The sequence below is a fragment of the Dipodomys merriami genome, unplaced genomic scaffold, assembly GCF_024711535.1.
Source record: "Dipodomys merriami isolate MVZ:Mamm:240054 unplaced genomic scaffold, mDipMer1.0.p SCAF_12, whole genome shotgun sequence".
NCBI lineage: Eukaryota > Metazoa > Chordata > Mammalia > Rodentia > Heteromyidae > Dipodomys > Dipodomys merriami.
In genome coordinates, this window is record NW_027202493.1 from 4,410,389 (window position 1) to 4,430,942 (window position 20,554).

Consider the following 20,554-nt stretch of genomic DNA (forward strand, 5'->3'; position numbering starts at 1 on the left):
GATTCCTTTCCATTGTTTCCCTTAGATATTTCATAGTTTACATTAGTTACTGTATTACTACTTCCCATTACCACAGTAATGGAGGTTTGTGTTTTTTCAGAGTAATAATCAGTTATTTAGTACCAACTACTGAAAAGAGTATCTTTTTTTCTATTGATCTTACAGATGTGAATCTAGTTCTGGTCAGTCCTCTTCCCAATATCACACTGTCTTAATTGCTACAGCTTAAATCAAGTAAATATGCACCCTCCAAATGGATTGTGAAAATTGTTATTATATGTGTTAGCCTTTTCACGTATATTTTATAATCAGCTTCTTAATCTCTATAAAATATATTGTTAAGCTATTAATTGGAATTCCAAAGGATACACTTATCTTAATAATGCAAGGCAAGCACTCTACACTTAGCCACCTTCCCAGCCCCTTATCTTAATAATACTAAGGCTTTCAATCCAAGAATCTGTGTGTGTGTGTGTGTGTGAGAGAGGAGAGAGAGAGAGAGAGAGAGAGAGAGAGAGAGAGAGAGAGAGAGAGAGAGAGAGAGAGAGAGAGAGAGAGAGAGAGATGGGGCTTGAACTCTGGGCCTGAAAGCTGTCCCTCAGCTCTTCAGCTCAAGGCTGGTGCTCTACTACTTGAGCTACTGTGCCACTTCCTGTTTTCTGAGTGGTTTGTGGGAGATAAGAATCTCATGGACTTTCCTGCCTGGGCTGGCTTTGAACCACAATCCTCAGATCTCAGCTTCGTGAGGAGCTGGGATTACAGGTGTGAACCATCAGCACCCGACGACAAATCTCTGTTTATCTCAATCTTTTTCCATCAATATCTCATTGTTGTTGTTGTTTTATGGGTCCTGGGCTTGAACTCAGGGTGTGGGCACTGCCCCTGAGCTTTTATGCTCAAGGCTGTCAATCTAACACTTGAGCCCACAGCTCCACTTCCACCTTTTTGGTGGTTAATTGCAGATTAGCGTCTCAGGACTTTTTTGCCAGTCCAGCTTTGAACTATGATCCTCATCTCTCAGACTCTGGAGTAGCTATGATTACAGGCATGAACCACCAGCACCTGGAAATATTTTATAGTTTTAAGCGTATCAGTCTTTCACATACTGTTTTGGCTTTATATTTTGGTTCTTTTGTGCTACTGAAAATAATTCTTTTTAAATTGTCTTTTAATATTTTCTTATTATAACATAAAAACCAATGGTTTTTTATTGTATTTGAAATAGGTAAACTTGCTTGTTAGTTCTGGTAGAAATTTTTAGTAGACAGCATTTTCTAGATAGACAATAACATGAATAAGCAAAGTACTTTCTTCTTTCGTTCCTAGTCCTCATTGATTTTATTTCCTTGACTTACTGAACAGGCTAAAACATGTAGCATGATTCTGAACAGAAATGGTAAATACAAATGTTCTTGTCTTGATCCTAACTTTACAGTGCCAGTATTCAACTTTTCTCATTACCTACTTTAGAAGAACAGCATTAGAATCTGTCAAAGGCTTTCTCTGATTATCATATAATTTGTGCTGTATTAATTGATACTTGACTATTAATCATACATCCCTAAATTAAACCAGTCAAGATAGAATGTGTTGTCTGATTTGCTAATACCTTATTTACTATCCTACATCTATAATTGGGAAGGTAATGGGTCCCTGGTTTTCTTCTAACATCTAGCTTCAATACTAAGGTATCATAAGTTTCATTAGGAAGTGGTTCCTCCTTTTCAGTTTTCAGGAAGAGTTTATATAGGCACGATATTATTGTTTCCTCAACTGCTCAGCAAGAGCTACATGGGCCTGAAATACTACTGTTATGAATGTTTTTATATGCTTTTTTCCACTAGATAGATGTCTTGTGAATTTCTTCTTTAATAGGAACAGTGTGTGTGTGTGTGTGTGTGTGTGTGTGTGTGTGTATGTGTGTGTGTGTGTGTGTGTGTGTGTTTCAAGCAAATATCTACTGCAGCTAAGTAGCCAAATATATTGTCATAAGCTTGTTCATAAAAGGAAAGCTGGGCACCACATTTTTAATACAACCTACTTAGGCTGACATCTAAGCATCTTGGTTTGAAGCTAGCCCAGGCAAAAAGTACACGAGACTACTCTCCAATTAACCAACCACAACAAAGACCAGAAGTGGAAGTGTAACTCAAGTGGTAGAGCTCAAGGCACTAAGTTCTACCACAGTACCAATACACACACACTCAAAAAGATTGTCTTATGTCTATAGAATTTCTTAGTCCTGATATTAAGGAGTTGCACATTATCTCTTGCTTCCTGATCAGTCTGGCTAAAGGTTTAATTTGACAACAAGTAATCAGCTTTCGTTATACTGATTTTTCTCTGTCATTTTTCTGATCTCTATTGCATCAAGTTTGGTTCTGATTTTCATTATTTCCTTTTACTCACATTAGATACATTTGCTGCTCTTTTTCAAAGTTTTATATGGAAGAGGTGAGGTCATGAGCATAAGATGTTTTTTCTTCTCTGACATTGGCAGTTGCTACTGGAAAATTCTCTACAATCAATGCTTGTTCTGCATCTTACAATTTTAATACACTGTGCCTTCATTATTGTTCGGCTCAAAATGCTTGCTAATTTTTCTTCTTTTGTATTCTCTGATCCACAAGTAATTTTAAAACATACTTTTTTCATTCTATTGAGTATTTACTAAGACTTGTTTTATAGTCCAACATATGCATTGTCTTTTTTAAATTTATTTTTGTAAAAATGCTCTACAGAGGGGTTACAGTTACATGAGTAAGGTAATGAGTACATTTCTTGTCCAACATTGTTACCTCCTCCTTTTTTTCCTACTATCCCTTCTCTCCCCCACTGTTCCCACTCCTCCCTCTCCAGAAGTTGTAAAGCTCATTTCCAACATAGTGTCTTATGAGTATCATTGTTGCAATGGGTCATCCTGTGTCCTTGTTTCAGCATTTTGTTATTCCCCTTCCCCTCCCCAAATTAAATAAACGTATATACAAAATGCAACATACTAAAATCAAATACAGTGACAACAGGGGATATACAATAGGAGGAAGAATATACAAAGGGAAACAAAAAAGTCACATTGCACATTAAAAACAACAACAACACAGAAAAACCTCTTGTGTCCATCTCTTGAGGTTCATTGCACTTAGCATCATCTTATATGGTCATATGTGCGTAGCTTTTGAGCAGAAAACTGCTCATCTGATAAAACATATACTAGTTATTGCAAATAAGAGAAACCATGGGATCTATGTTTCTTTGGGTCTGGCTTACTTAATACGATTTTTTCCAAGTCTTTCCATTTCCTTACAAATGGGGCTGTGCCATTCTTTCTGATGGAAGCATAGAATTCTAGTGTGTGTGTGTGTGTGTGTGTGTGTGTGTGTGTGTGTAATATATATACCAGATACCAGATTTTCTTGATCCATTCATCTACTGTGGGGCATCTGGGTTGGTTCCATATCTTAGCAAGGGTGAATAATGCTGTGATAAACATAGTTGTACTGGTAGCTTTAGTATGGCCTTGTTTATGATTGCTTGGGTAAATGACCAAAAGTGGGATTGCTGTCCAAAAGGGGAGCTCTATGTGTAGTCTTTTAAGGAACCTCCATACTGTTTTCCAACGTGGTTGAACAAGTTTACACTTCCACCAACAAGGCAGTAGGGTTTCCTTCTGACCACATCCCCTCCAGCATCTGTTGTTATTAGATTTCTTGATTATAGCTATAGCCATTCTAACTTGGGTGAGGTAGAATCTCAATGTTGTTTGGATTTGCATTTTTTCTATATACATGAAGCTTGAACTTAAATGTTAAGTTAGTTGATAGTCATATTCAAGTCTATGCTGATAATATCTTTAGGGGAAAAGATGGTGAATTATCCATTAAGTTATTGCTTTTGTCCATTTCTCCTCTGATTGTATAACTTTATTTTTTAAGTTATTATTTATTTCTCTTCCTGTCTCAATTTCTATTGCGTTGTTCAGAAATTTTCCAAACAAAGTAATACTACAAAGATGGTAATAAAATTTGCTAGAAGTATAAAAAGTCATTATTAGTCCCATAAAATTTTGTAATATTATACCCTTGATGAATTGATTATACCAAGGATAATGGTAAATACCATTGTCCTTTACTATTATCCTTGGTAAAAAAAATTTTTTCTAAAGTATCCATGAGTTATAACAATAAAGCTACTCTGACTTCCCTTCTATTCATAATATGACACTTTTTTCATTATTTTACTATCCTTCAAACTAGGTTTTATACAGATACAATATAGCAAAACCTTGTTTTTTTCATTTGATATTACAATTTCTTCTGTTCTGACCATAAACAATGTGACTGTGACATACTAGGCTTCAATCCAGCATCTTGCAAACTTTTAGTTATGCATTGCACCTGTTAGCTCTAATTTCTTCCATTCTTTTGGATTGAATGTATTATCAGGATTATATCTTCTTTGTTGGCCACCTGTACTTTTTTATGGAGGAGGGGTGGGTCAGTTGTGGGCTTGAACTCAGGGCCTGGGCATTACCCCTGAGCTCTTTTGCTCAAGGCTAGTGCTCTACCACTTGCAGTTTTTGAGTGGTTAATTAGAATTAAGAATCTCACGAGGATTTTTCTGTCAAGCTGTCTTCAAATCTCCATCCTCAAATCTCCTGAGTGGCCAAAAATTACAGGCATGAGTCACCATTACCTGGCTTCACCAGCATCTTCTTTGTTATGGCAAGTTTTGAATTTTCACAATTCACCCTTTGACATAAAAACTTCTAATATGTTTTCCATGTAAACCTTTCAACAGCACATTTCCCTTTCACCTCTCAGCCTTTGTACTGTTAGCATCATATGTTTTCTGTTTTTATAAACCCTAAATTACATTGTAATTTTTTTTGCCTTACGAAGTAAGTTGGTTTTGAAAATGATATTAAATAACAAAATCTGCTGCATAGTTCTCCACATATTTACCATTTCTGGTGTTCATCCCTTCTTGGTTCATTTAGTTCTGCCTAAGGGCCAAAATCTGCTGCATAGTTCTCCACATATTTACCAGTTCTGGTGTTCATCCCTTCTTGGTACATTTAGTTCTGCCTAAGGGACCTCTGTAGTAATTCTTGCATGTCAAGTCAACTTCTGGTGAAGTTTTTGTTTCATTTATAAAATAGTCTATATTTCCATGGTTTTCTAAAAAAAATTGTTCTCAGTGAATGAATATGCTATGTTGACTTTTGTAGTAAGATAATTATTGGTTCTCTGGCTTACCTTGTCTCAGGTAAAAATTCTGCTGTCATTAGCTCTATTCCACTGTACATTGTTTTTCTCCATCTCTAGCTGCTTTTAATTTGTTTTTGTTATCATGTGTCAATTTGGGATGGCTTTTGTTTTTGTTATCACGTGTCAATTTGGGATGGCCTTAGTATACTTCTCCTTGTGTCTCTTGTGCTGGGGACTTGGAAAGTGTCTTGAAACTTGTATTACATATGGAAATTCTGGAGCTATACTTGTATATACATCTGTCCAGTCATCATGTCTCTCTCCTGCCTTTGAGCCCTTCAACTTTATAAACATAAATTCCCATGACATTGTTCTACAGTATACTGATAGGGGTTTTTTTAGCCCTTTTATCTCTGCTACTTATTTTAGGTAATTTTTGTTCCTATGTCTTTATGATCCATAATATTATTTTTTGCCTAAAATGCTGTTAATCCTACCTGGTATATTTTCAATGAATATACTGTGGTTTTGTCATAGAAGTATGCTTTGGATCTTTTTTTATCCCAAATATATCTCCTAACATACATTTTTCCTCATTCTTGATCATATGGAATAGAGTTATAATACTGCATAGATGTTGCTGTCCAATTCTATCATCTGAGAGATTTCTAGGTTAATGTATATTTGATTTTTCTCCTCATTACAGGTAGAACTTTTTTCTTATTTACATACCTAGTAAGTTCTCAGTAGATAAGAGATTGTAAGGAATAATATTAAGATATATTATATTCATAAACTGCTTTGTCAAATAGCAAGTCCTTTGTAATGCAAATAGCAGCTATTTAAATATAATAAAAAATTTTAAAAGATTGTGAATTATATTAAGGAGGCACCATAAATTCTTGTGTTGGCTTAAATATCTTTGGCCTTGTTCAAGAACTCAGTTAAATGATTTGAACACATTTTGAGACCTTAACTTCTGTTAAATGTTGTTACACAAGCTTAGAGCATCCTTGGTTTACAAATAATTTTCCCCATCAGTGTAGCAAACTTTCTTCAAGTATTCTGTCTATACTTTTTTTCTCTTTATGAGGTAAGGTAACAAATTCCTGATCCTGTGTGAAAACCAGACACTCTTCTGCTGAGTCTTTTTTAATATTCTTTCCTCAAGTTTCATATAGTAAGACCATATGGGCTTGGGAGATGGACCTCCAGTAGAGAAAATTTGTAAAGGCCTTATTTTGCCTCACATATCCAAGATCTGAAATTGATGATACTGGAAACCTGGAAACATCATCAGGTAGGGGGCACACAAATCCGAAGGGAATGCACATTCTTTAGCCAGAAAGTCAGAAAAATGGTAGCAAAAGACAAAAAGGAAATCAGCTCATCATTCCCCTACTCCAGAAAAATACCGAAGAAATATCTATTATCCCTCCCCCACACACCCCACACACACAGAGAAACACAATCCTAGGGATGCCAGTAAAGTTCAGTAAATCTTCACTGTGTTATACTGAGATATTCCAAGCAGACTCCCTTGCCAGGAAAATATGTCCAAAGCCTTACTTGACATGTCCTTTTTCCAGTTCCATTGAGACTACCTGAAGATGTGGGTTTCCAGTTCCTCTGGCTGGAATGTACTAAGGGGTCACTCACACTATAGGCACAAGAAGCCTAATAGAGTATCAGGACTCCCCAGCAGTAGCAAGGCCATTTCAGGTGGAGCCAGAGGGGGGTATGGAGGAGGCCTTGCATCCTACCCGCCACAGTAGGTAGAAGGATATTCATGACGGACTGCAGAACAGGAAGTCCCACTCCCCACTGACAGTTTTCAACAGAGACAATATGGGAAATAACTGCAGACTACTAACAAATGTAGAGTTGGGGGCACCATCTAGTGATGAATAGCAGCTATGACTACAAACTCAGAAAAGCAGCAAAAGGATTTGTTCTGGCACAGGAGCAAACTAATCCAGATTATAAAGCCTGCAATTGAGATGTTACTAAATGCACATTATCATTTACTAACTTTCAGAGAATTGTGACTTCAGCTAATGGACAATTCAAGGTACCAGAAACTAACATAAAAAAAAAACCGTATATGTGAACTTTCAAGTAACTTAAAAGGATGCCTTAAGGGAACTCAACAAACCTGAAGAAACAGGAATAAAACAGCCAAGTACTCTATCAGAGAAACTTAACAGAGATATTGAAGTAATTGGAATAAAAACAGATAAACAAGGGAGAGGGTAACAATGTCAGGAAATGTACTCACTACCTTCTGTATGTAACTGTAACCCCTCTGTACATCACTTTAACAATAAAATTAAATTAAAAGACAGAAATCTGCAAGTTTCAAATTAAAATAAGTCAAATCAAAAACACAATAGATTGTTACTGATTATAGGTCAAGCAGGAAAAGCAATCAATAAGCACAAAGGTGGTCTAGTTTTAAATACATACAGATCAAAGAAAAGGATTGAAGAAAAATTTTAGGCATTTTGAAACAGCATTAAAAGAACAAATATCATGGGATTCATGAAGCTCTTAAATATGTCAGAGGGGTAGAAAGCTTATTCAAAGAAGTAATAACAGAAAAACACCCTATACTTAGAGGACACAAATGTCCCGGTATAAAAAGGGTCAAAGGTTATCAGCCAGATTCAATTCAACAAACTCAACCCCATCCCATAGGACACTCATGCTCTCAAAGAAGTGATTCTTAAAGGAAGAAGAAACAACGTTTATGGGTGTTCAGCTTGCTGGTCAGCACACTGTTTCTCAAGCAGAAACACCTTAGAAGACCTAAGAGAGGGGCATGACTGTGCTTAAAGGAGCATGGGGGAAACTTGCCCAGAATACTGTGCCCAACAAACTTCCTTCAGAGATGAGAAAAGATATAAAGACATGCCCAGATAAGCAAAAGCAGAGGGAAATTATCACCACCGGGCCTGCAAGAAATGCTAAAGGAAATGGGTGAAGTAGCTCATGCTCAGGAGGCTGAGATTGGGTAGACCCTGAGTTCAAAGCCAGCTTGGCCAAAAGATTCCTTTTCAATAATAGCTGAACATGATGGCACATGCCTGTCATCCCAGCTACATGGGAAGCTCAGATTGGGAGGATCACTGTTCCAAGGCCTGAATAAAGTACATGATATCAGAAATAAATAACAGTTCCCCAAATTAAGTTTCATCATCATCATCATCATCATCATCATCATCATCATCATCATCATCATCATCATCATCATCATCATCATCATCACATTTTTTGTTTTCTATGTTAAATGCTGAAATAATATGCTTACATTAATAGATATGAAACATCATGAGGTCTTAGGGCAAGGTAAGACTGTTGCCATTCTAAAAATCTTTTTAGGAGTTCATCTGCCTCACCATATGTAGAAATCTTATTTTTGTCTGACCACAGCTCCAATGATGATAGCACAACAGTAACGTTAAATTGTGTAAACATCTAAAAACAGAAGAAATATATGTAAAATTCATCGTGTGATTTCATAATGTTCTAGAAAATATTTTGATATTTTCACACATCCATACTAAATTTGTAAGGCTGAATTATTTTTTTAAATCTCATTAACTTAATGCAAATGATCATTTTCAAAGTCAGAGAAACCTAACATGTAAAAAAATTACTTACTGAATTTATAAGGCTGACCATTTCAATGACTTTATTTGTTACAATCACTCTATCAGAGCCCAAGTAATCATACTGAAAGACAAAATGTTATAGTTAGATACAATTTGATATGTAATACCCTTAGAGATTTATTCCTGATCAACTATAGGAAGTTCGTGGCTCATATGTGGTTTAACAGTTCAAAATAAAACAATAACAAATTCACTGATCATTCTTTTTTAATTCCTTGAGATATCAACCACCTCACTATCATTAAAGTCCACTATTGTGGGACTGTTGACTTTTGGAGGAGTCACATTGCCATGTTTTTTTCATCTTTCTTCTGGAATTTGTGCATCTGTGGCTGTTATTGCATAGAGACAGCATAAGAAAACCTACCAAATGCTGTGTGATAAAGGGAAGATGAGAGAGAAAAGAAAAAGGGATATGGCATAGAGGTGAATCTGTGCAAAGTACAGAAATCTCACAGTAGCCTCTTACTACAAATGTATGTTAAGTCAAAACTTAAAAAGTAAAAATGAAACAACTTCTTTCAGTCGAAGTATTCTCAATGTTCACGCAGGGCTGGGCAAGGGCAGCTTGTGTGCAGTTTCTCATGCCTGACTCGGTGTTGCTCAGCAGCCAAACAATGACCTACATGCTCTGGGTACTGCAGTTCTTAGTGTGTAGAGGGAGAGCAGGACTGGTCAAGGGTGAAGTGCAGGCTTCCAAGTTGCATTTACTTTAGAATAGCCCCTCGTTTTCATATTTAGAGCTGGTCCCAGCTATAAAGATCTTCACAAGTCTGTGAGCCAGACACATTTTCTGTGTCTATAAAGAACCCTCAATTTGTGCCCTAGGGGTAACGAGTCTAAACCTAGAGGAGTTCTTCAAATGTGTTGGAGTTGTGAGTTACAGCCCTCTGCCCATTCTGTGTGGGAAGGAGGCCAGCAAATCACGTGACCCACTGAACTTGGACATGCCTAGCAACATCACAGACAGCTGGAGGAGAATCCTTGGCATTGCAGCTCAGAGCTATTTCCACAATGATCTTCTGGAGATGGGGTGCACTCGTAACCCCGAGTGTGGAACCGCTTCCCATGCTTTCCACTGATTATATTTTTTAGCAACTCCACATCAGAGCGTCTCACTCCTCAGGACCACCATTCATTGCCATCTCCCACCAGACACTGTAAGGTTGGTGTCCCTGGGCCCCTCCAGCCATGATGAGTCTTTAGCTCCAGATCCCCATAGACTCAATCGCAAACAATAGGCTCTCTTGCACAAAAAGGGACTTGGCTATAGCACTCTGAGATATATACTTCTTTATATGTGTGTATCTAGTAACATGCATAGAGAGGTATCTAGGTTTCATAGCTGACTCAATGTTTTGTTGAAGAATTGGTGACTATGCAAAAGAATGCGGAAAAGGAACATTTGGTCACCACTGGTAGTGTAAACAATACTTTCTTTTAGCAGTTGTGGGGCTTGAACTCAGGGCCTGAACCCTGTCCCTGAGCTCTTCTGCTCAAGGGTAGCACTCTACCACTTTGAGTCACAGCTCCATCTCTGGTTTTTGAGTGAAAGTTAGAATCTCATGGGGACTTCTCTGCCCTCGCTGGCTTCAAACCACAATCCTCAGCCTCCTGAGTAGCTAAGATTACAGGCATGAGCTACCAGTACCCCGCTAAACACAACATTTTTAAAACAACTTTGAAAACTTTGTAATCTTGAAACAAAATATTTTCGTAATTCAAAATATAGGAATTTAGCTATGTACAAATATTTCAATTTTTCTCAAATACTGCCATATCTCAATTTTGAATGTTTCCTTTGTGTTTTTTCCCAGAACTCTAATAAATTCCGGTCTCTGAATTCAAGTCTGTCCTCTGACAAGCTCTACAGCCCTAAGAATGGAATTGGCAATGAACTCTGTTCAAGCTCTGTGTGATTTCCCATCAAGTGTGATAATCAAATACTTATTGTCATACTGAAACCTATTTTCTGAAGTGTTTAAATGTCAGAAGAAATATGCCATCAGTGTTTGATTACAAAGTTATCCCTTTCGAGATCCTGACTCTGATGAGGTCCTCAATTTGTTTATGGAACTGAAGGATCTAGAGGTATTTTTATATCAGGTAAGCAATGAAGTGGAACAGGAGCACCATCAAGAACTGCTTTAAGGGCTGGGAAGGTGGCTCATTGGTAGAGCGCTTGCCTTGCATGCATGAAGCCCTGGGTTCGATTCCTCAGCACCATATAAGCAGAAAAAACTGGAAGTGGTGCTGTGGCTCAAGTGGTAGAGGGCTAGCCTTGAACTGAGGAGCTCAGGGGACCAGGCCCAGAGTTCAGGCCCCACGACATAGGGAAAGGGAGACAAACAAGCGGGTGAGATTAAATGGAATATATTGTAAACATGTGTGGAGATATAATGACATCTTCCTCTTACAACTTATTTAAGCAAAAAAAAAACCTACTTTAAGATCCTGTTATACTCATGTAAGCAAGTCTACATATAGCTATGCCATCATCGCTTTCTCTCAGTACCTATTTTACAGGGTGAAATGTTCTCTAAACTCTATATTGCTTTTCATAAAAAAAGACTTCTCTAAAGTAAGACATGCTTAAAGAATCTCATCTGGCCAATTGTCACCATTTTAAAAAAAAGTGAGAAAAGACATAAAAACATGACAGCAAAAGATCATTTTTCACTGTGAGGTTGTCATTTTCATTTTTCACATAAAATATTTGTATATGAATAAAATATTTCATACAAGACATATCTGATAAGATACAAGATAAGTGGCTCTAACTTAGCTTTGATTTTGTTGTTCAGTTTTCACATTTTTACACTGTGCTGTATATAACAGGCCAGTAAGACTAAAAAAATCTTTTAGTGCCCTCTAGCTGAGAATAATCATACAATTATAATGCAAAAAAATGCAAAACACATACCAAACCTTTGTCCACCACAACGATCATCTCTAGATACAGAGGTAACAAGTTTGGAGGTGGTGGTGCATCTAACTAGGAGAAAAGAAAAAGAAAAGCAACATTTAAAACTTAACATTTTTCTTTTTTTTAATGAAAATACCGTACAGAGGAGTTACAATTACATGGGCAAGATAATGAGTACATTTCTTATCAAGCATTCTTGCTTCCTCCTTTTTAACATTTTTCTTAATGTATTGTGTGCCTTCTCTTAAAGCTTTTATTGTAGCATTTATAGAACATGTTAATAATTCTTCCAATTGGAAATTTTCATGTGTAGTGCTTTAAATTTTATGTTGTACTATTTACTTATATAACTGTAACTCCTCTGTACATCACCATTATAACAACAAAATATTTTTAAAGTCTTATGTTATTGGAGTCTAGTAATAAGAACACTGGTTACGAGGCCATAATATGTCACTTATAGATTTATAGCTTCTAACTTTCAAGCTAAGACCAAAGCACTTAACATTTTTAGGCATGTTTTACCTGAATAACAGAAATGGGTGAAAATTAATAGAAGACTCAAAAAATTTTACATTCTTTGTCCTTCATATACACATGGCTTTTACAACCACAATGTAACTTTGCAGTTTTGTCAATAAGAAAGTTTATTTCTCCTGACTTTTAATAAGGGATGGTCCTTGGAACTTGGTTGAATCAATAAATACAGATGAATTGCTATTATGCCAAATCACACTCTGAGTCGCCTTTCATGTGGCTCCTGCTCTCGGAAGATCTGCTTGTATTCATCTGGATAGGTCACTATATAATAAAGGAAAAGTTTACCCCGTGGCCATGGGTGAGGAAAGAGGTATGTTGTGGAAGAAGGAAAAAAGAGGGGGAGGAGGAGGAAGAGGAAGAAAAGGAAGAGAAGCAGAAGTAGGAGAAAATGAGGAGGAGAAAAAGGAGGAAGAGGAGGAGCTATAGCTCAATTAATAGAGTGCCAACCTTGGACAAAAATGCCAAGCTAAAATGCCAAGCTAGAGTGTGAGTTCAAGCCCCCATACTGATATGCACATTTTAGTTTAGGACGTTTTAGTCTTGTTTTTCAACAACCAAACAAAAAAAAGGCATACTTTTTTCCTCTGGTGAAAAAAAATAGAAACTGTCCCAAAAGAAGTTCCGATATTGGATTTACAGGACAGAGATAATAAATTCACTCTTTTTAATGCACTCAAAGACCTCAGGAAAATTGTGAACGAAGAACTAAAAAGGAAAGCAGAAGAATGATGTTTTCCCAAACAGGTTTTTAGTTTTTGTTGTTGTTGTTTTATTTAGTTTGGGTTTGGGGGGTAATTGTTGGTGGGGTTTTTTTTGGTTTTTGTTTGGTTGTTGTTGTTGGTGGTGGTGGTGGTGGTCGCATTTTTGTGCTGATCTTGGGCCTTGACCTCAGAGCCTGGGCACTTTTCCTGAGTTTTGTGTACTCAAAGTACTTAGTGTTCTACCACTTGAGCTATAGCTCAACCTCCAGCTATTTGGCAGCTGATTGGAGAGAAGATTCTCATGGACTTTCCTGCTTAGACTAGTGTTAAACCATGATTCTTAGATCTCAGCCTCCTAAGCAGCAAGGATTACAAGTGTGAGCCACTGTTGCTCAGCTTACTATTTTAGAAAGTGTTAAAAGCATAACAAAACAAAAACTAAGAATTAAGAAAATTATGAAAAATAATTAACAGATAACTGCAAAAAGAAAAAGACAACTCATGTTTTCAAGAAATTGTAGATTACTAGAAAGAAAAGATATTTGCTACAACTGTATACTCAGCTAAGACATTTTACTTTGAAAATAGTAATAAAAATATTATCACTTACTTTTTTACTTATAAAAATGTTATAGTCCAGTTGATTTTCTTCCATGGTTTTGCCTCTTTCATTAAAAGTTTCAAGTACATTGTTTTCATTCCCTAATTTATAAAGAATATGCTGGAATTCAACTGCAGATTCCAGAGGCTCAATTCCATAAGAAACATTTTCAAATTGTAACATTCCTCTGTAAAATTGAGGATAAAACTTTTAATCATAAAATCTATATCATAAGACAAAGTCCAGAAGAAAGAAAGAAAGAAAGAAAGCTATTTTGAGTCTACTGTATTGTTCCAAACACTCTTTAGAGACAAATGACTCAGAAGAAAGAAATTATTACACTAATACATAAAATCAACTTTCTAGTTTATTGTTTTTAGTTATAAAACCATTTGACTAGGTACTAGTGGCTATTACCTTTAATCCTAGCTGTAACACTTGAGAAGATGATGTCAAGAGAAATGTGGATTTAAGGCCAGCTTAGGCAAAAATAGTTTGCAAAGTCCCATTTCAATCCCGGGGCACAATGGCACACACCCATCACCCCAGTTACACAAGATAAGATGGAAAGATAGCGGCACAAAGCTAGCTGGGGCCAAAATAGTCATGAGATCCCCATCACAACAGCAAAAGCTGGGTATAGAGGTCCATCCTTCATCTCAGATACAATGGGATACACAAACAAGGAGGGTGGTAGGCCGAGCTGGCCCAGGCAATAAGCCTGGGAAGGTGGCTCAGTGGTAGAGCGCTTGTCTTGCATGCCTGAGGCCCTGGGTTCGATTCCTCAGCACCACATAAGCAAAAAGAAAAAAGCCGGAAGTGGCGCTGTGGCTCAAGTGGTAGAGCGCTAGCCTTGAGCTGAAGAGCTGAGGGACAGCACCCAGGCCCAGAGTTCAGGCCCCACGACCGGACCAAAAAAAAAAAAAAAAATGATCAGAGTACACAGATCTAAGATGTGACAGAACTCAATTGGATAAAATAAATAAATAAAATAAAATCAGAGCAAAAAAATCAGACCATGAAGGGGACAAGGGAATATCCAAGCAATAGAGTGCCCGCCTATCACAACCAAGTTCTAAGTTTAAACCCTTATGTCTCTCTCTCTCTCTCTCTCTCTCTCTCTCTCTCTCTCTCTCTCTCTCTCTCTCTCTCTCTCTCTCTCTCTCTCTCTCTCTCTCTCTCTCTCTCTCTCCCCCTCTTTCTCACACACATACACACAGAGTAGCAAAAGATCATCTATCAATTGTTAGGAGTAATTGAGTAATCTTCCTGTTTTCCAAGTCAATGAGTAAATAGAGCAATAATAAATTGGAATCTTACTAGGCACCAATGACTTATACCCATAATACTAATTTTTTTTTTGGGGGGGTCCGGTTGTGGGGCCTGAACTCTGGGCCTGGGCGCTGTCCCTCAGCTCTTCAGCTCAAGGCTAGCACTCTACCACTTGAGCCACAGTGCCACTTCCGGCTTTTTTCTTTTTGCTTATGTGGTGCTGGGGAATCGAACCCAGGGCCTCAGGCATGCAAGACAAGCGCTCTACCACTGAACCACCTTCCCAGCCCCATAATACTAATTATTCAGGAGGCTGAGATCTGAGGATCATGATTTGAAGCCAGCCTGAAAAGAAAAGCTCATGAGACTCATCACTAATTAACCACAACCAAAAGTTGTGACTCAAGTGGTAGAGTATTAGCACTGGGGGGGGGGGGGGAGGGAGAAAGCTCAGGGACAGTGCCCAGGCCCTGAGTTCAAGCTGCAAGACCAGTACAAAAAAAAAAGAATCTTGATAAATTTCTCTGTGATTAGCAATCATTTTGAAAAATGATTACATGGCTTCTAAAACACAAAAAAATTGTAATAATGAAATGACAATTTGAATAAGAAATCAAAAATGAGATTTGAAATTAATTAATAATTAAACTACTCTGTCCTGCACACTAGTAACTGTTGGAGTCACTAATGATTTCAGTAATTCCATGTAAGAATGAAAACATTTGCTTGTGAGAAAACAAATCATACACTACAAAACAAAGGTGGTGATTTTCCTGGTAAAATGAGAACTTCTCTAAGTAGAGTGGAGGGAAATGGTATGATGAAAAAATGAGTATTATATTTATAATTGTTCAGGTTCACTGTGAAGATTTTTTGTGATAAAGAACAAGATTCCTTTATCTTTTAATCACCAAACATTAAGACATATGCATTAGAAGAATTGCAAATACTTCATTTTCTAAAAAAGTAAGCCATCTTAAAATTGGTTCCCCTAACTCAAGAACATTTAGTTGTCATTTCAGTAGTTAAGAAACATTAAGGACAGAATGGAATACGAACCTTCCAGGAAGCTAGAAAAGTCTTGTTAGTGAGGAAAGTGAGAAGAAGTAAGAGTAGTCAGAAGGTGTTCAGAAGAGAGCATCACCGAACAAGCTCTACATGAGAATTTTCCTCTACCTACACACACTATAACCACAGTGAACATGCCACAGCCAGCTATGCAGTAAAAACATAAGAACCTCAGTCCAGAGCATGTGCTGAGGGTGGCAACAGAACTTGGATATCCTTCAATATAGCCGTGATAGTAGCATTGAGCCTAGGAAAGGAAAAAAAAAAAAGTAACTGGTTACTTAAGACTTGACATAAATTCTAATGATTTCTCACTTGTAAACTTGTAAACCTCTCACCACTGATGACAGGCGACATGATGTGTACCAGTATGAGTAAAGTGAAATTCAGGGGCAAAATGTCTCTATATATTTGCCACTTTCACTTGATTACTCTCTTTGGCTAATTATGGAATTACTGTTCTTTTCCCTGCTTCCAACATACCTGTCACTTTGGGGTAAAATTATTTTCCAATATAGAATCTAGGTCATGGGTCAGATTTTCCTTAAAATATAATACTGAAAGGAGACATATAGAAATATAATCACCTAAGAAGCCTTAACATAACCCAAAGAATGACTGAAGCTTTTTAAATAAAATGAGTAGACGGTAAGGTAAAATGCATTCCCAAAGCTAACCAAGGACATCTGAGGATGAAGGAATTCCAATTTACCAACAGGATACAAATATTCCACATCTGTATTAACTAAATAATGTAACTTTTAAAAAATGGAAAGCCAAAATTGAAAGTAAAAACAGAAAATTCATAACCATATTAAAATATTTTTTAACCTAATTTCTCTCCGTAACTGATAGAGTAAACATCCAAAATGAGCAGGTTTGAACAGCAATGTTAGCAAAGGAATAATTAATATAAACAATACCTAAATTCTGCCTTCTAAACATATAATGGGATGTTTACAAAAATAAAACTATGTTCTTGGAAATAAAGCAGAACTCAACAAACTTTGGAGGGCCAGAACAAACAACCGGAGATAGAGTGGCAATCATTGCCATGGGGTGGGGAGGGGGAACATCATACTATTTCCGGATTCAATGATGCATAGATTTTGGTGTAAATGTGAGGTTTCTTATTAACATACTGCTTTGTGAAACTACTAAGGATGAAAAAATAAAGGGAAATGATGGTCCTATTATAAGCAAAGCAAGATGTTGAATACGACATTTCAACCTTTTTATTTCTGTCAGTCATGGGCCTGGGCACTGTCCAGGAGCTTTTTCCTCTCAAGGATAGTGCCATAGCTCTTCAAGTCACAGCACCATTTCCAGTACTTTGGTTGTTAATTGGAGATAATAGTCCCACAGACTTTCCTGCTTGGGCTGGCTTCAAACTGAGATCCTCAGCCTCTTGAGGAGCAAGGATTACAACAGTGCCCAGCTCAACACATTTTTATTATATGCTGGCTTTGTACCAAGTACTTTTCTATGCAGTGAATAAAATAGACCAAAGAAACCTACTCTGATGAAGACTACATTAAAGTTGAGAAAGAGAAGTACAATCAATGGTTTAAACACATGACATATCATATGGATAAAGCCAAAGCATGTAAAGGAAATATAAAGTACCAAGGATAACGGTGGAATTTAAAATGTGGGTTAGCCAACTGTGTAATTGGATAATTCTGAGCAAAGACCTGAGGGGAAATGAGGAAAAAAGGTATATATATATATATATATATATATATATATATATATATACACATATATATGTATATATATACATATATATACATATATATACATATATATACATATATATGTATATATATACATATATATACATATATATATATGTATACACACACACACACACACACACACACATATATACACATATATATGTATATTTTTGTTTTGGTCAGTCATGGGTCCTGAACTCTGGGCCTGGGCGCTGTCCCTCAGCTCTTCAGCTCAAAGCTAGCACTCTACCACTTGAATCACAGCACCATTTCTGGCTTTTTTCTGCTTATGTGGTGCTGAGGAATCAAACCCAGGGCCTCATGCATGCAAGGCAAGCACTCTACCACTGCGCCAGCTTCCCAGCCCCAATGTGTTGTTTTTTTTTTAAGTAAACATGTTCATCCCAAAAGGATTAAGTCTTTAAAGCTTTTATGTTTGTAGAATGAGACCACTATGGTACTGGAAAAAAGTTATAAAGGTAGAGGATTAGAGGAAACAAGACCTGGGGGATAAGAGAACTAGACAGTGTGAAGCATGTTAAACACCGAAATGACTAGAGCATTGCTTTGTGAACAAGGAGAGAACCACCTCATGGAGAGTTCTGAGCAGACAGTGACAGAATCAATCCGGATGCCATGAGCAGACAGCCAAGGCATGGAAGCAAGGAGACTGTTCAAGAAGACTATGGCAACAATCCAAACTAAAGATGATGTTGGGACCCCTCTGGATGGAGGAAAATAGAAGAAAGTAAAATCTAGGTATGGAGTGATGGAGCCAGTAGAACTGATGGCTTAATGGCAATGAAAAAGAGTTGTGCACCTGTAACTTGGGTTCAATGATGTTTGTGCCTATGTATCTTTATATTACTTACTCAAAAATATACATGAATAAAGATGTAAATTCAGGAAATTGCAAGATGGCAGAGTACAAGGTTTCTCTGCCAGCATGAGAATGGTCTGGATAACACAGGACAGACTACATTCTGAAGGACAAGAGAAAATTGGGAAATGGTTTGTAGCTTCATCCCTGGCTCTCCTGGGCAAAAGAAGAAGCTGAAGTCTCCACCAGAAGGTGGGCTAGGCAGCTTCTTTGACAGACTGCCTGACCTAGCTGTGGGACAAGCCACATCTACCATGGGCCTTGCACCCCAATGTGAGAATTTGGCAGCACAGTGACCTTCCCAGAAACAAAGAAGGAAACCTTCAGTCCCCATATCTCAAAGAGCCAATTTGAGAATAGGCCTCCTGTTTTGAGGTACTGGGGAATCCTGAAAGCAAGGAGAGATCACAGTGGAGTGTGTCTTCAGCTAGCAACACAGGAGCTGGGAGGGAGATGGTGAGGTCCTGTGGAAAGGCAGGACTGATTTGAGTGATGCAGGCAGTTAGTGAGGACATGGGAAGTGACCCAGTAGAGGCCTCCCCACCCTGCCCTACATGGTGAGAGGTGTTTAACTTGCCTGAGGATCCATTCAGCAACAAAACAGCCTTTGGATCACCGGGGCTTCAGAAGATGCCAAGCTGGCAATGGGGGCCAGCAGCCCGCCCATCACCAAGAAAACAAACAAACAGTAAATGCTGGCAAGGATGTGGGGGAAGACAGTGTTGTGGGGAATATACATTTGTTCAGCCACTATGGAAATCAGAAGAAACCAAAAATAAAAATATGATCCTGATATACCACACTTGCGCATATATCTAAAAGAATGCCAATCAACATACAAGTGGGAAATCTGCATGGTCATGCAACAACACTATTCACAATAACCAAGAAACAAGCCTGGGTACCTAACAATCAATAATGGACTAAAGAAAATGTGGTACACACATCATTCAGCCCTAAAGAAAAGGTAAAATTTATGTTGTTTGCATGAAGTGGATAGAACTGAAGATCATCATATTAAGTGAAATAAATCAAGTTTAGAAAAACATTGTCACGTGCTCTCAGTTGTATGTGGACCTAAAAATAATATGCATGATTGGACATGATTGTAAAGATGAGACTAGTTGGGAGTAGGGAGAGAAAAGAGAGGGGTGAAAGTATTATAAAAGCATATTGTGGGGTGTTTGTATGTGTGCGTGTGGGGGAGGGGGGAGAAACAGAGAGAAAGATCCACCAAAAACTGTTAAAGAGGCATGGAGAAAATGGAATGGAGCTAAGAAAGAATAATATAAATAAGATGAATTGTATCCAGTACATTATATACGTATTGTAAATATTGCAAGAAGCTCTTTTGTGCAATTAGTTTATGCTAATGAAGAATAAATAATGTTCATGTTCTGGGCAATGTGAGAGGTTCTTCATCAATCTAGTCAACCAAAACTTCAGAAAAGCCTAAAAATTAATCAGTAAGTGCCTTAAATATCTTCCCTGTAGATTCTGAGAGCATTGTGTGTTGGGAAAGAACTTATTTGATGTGGAGGGAGAAAGCTTTCTAAAAATTAAACAAAAGAATGAGACTTTAAAGCTTACCGGAATATCTGAAGAATGAGAAGTCACAGAGCCTTGTTTATACAAATAAACCACAAAATGATCGGCTAAGAAATATCTGAGTACAAGAGAGATAATCAAAAGGTTATTCTTTTTGAAACCTGCAAACTGTCACCCTCTAGCAAGTCTGATTCGCTATCTGCTTTTATAAATTGTTTTTCTAAATATGACCACATTCATTCATGCACACATCAGCCTGCTGGTTCTACCACCTTCACGCTGAATAGCTCAATCTTGAGGAAGTCTCTATTTTTTAAGTTACTAATCCCCCCATTCATGAAAACTACTTGAGGCCTTAGGACCAAAAACATAATTTATAAAAGAATATCTCTTCATCT

The 20,554-nt window shown here is 37.4% G+C and overlaps 1 protein-coding gene across 1 annotated transcript in view; it reads right to left on the minus strand.

Moving 5' to 3' along the window:
* Window positions 1-20,554, minus strand: part of Adam32 (ADAM metallopeptidase domain 32) — a 104,891-nt gene that overhangs the window by 73,617 nt on the left and 10,720 nt on the right. Inside the window, exons 4-9 of the mRNA XM_070016124.1 lie at window positions 20,199-20,274; window positions 16,160-16,236; window positions 13,659-13,836; window positions 11,805-11,876; window positions 8,871-8,942; window positions 8,518-8,684 (exon numbers count right to left, since the gene is read on the minus strand). Coding sequence (XP_069872225.1) covers window positions 8,518-8,684; window positions 8,871-8,942; window positions 11,805-11,876; window positions 13,659-13,836; window positions 16,160-16,236; window positions 20,199-20,274 — 642 coding nt within the window. The remainder of the gene's footprint in view (window positions 1-8,517; window positions 8,685-8,870; window positions 8,943-11,804; window positions 11,877-13,658; window positions 13,837-16,159; window positions 16,237-20,198; window positions 20,275-20,554) is intronic.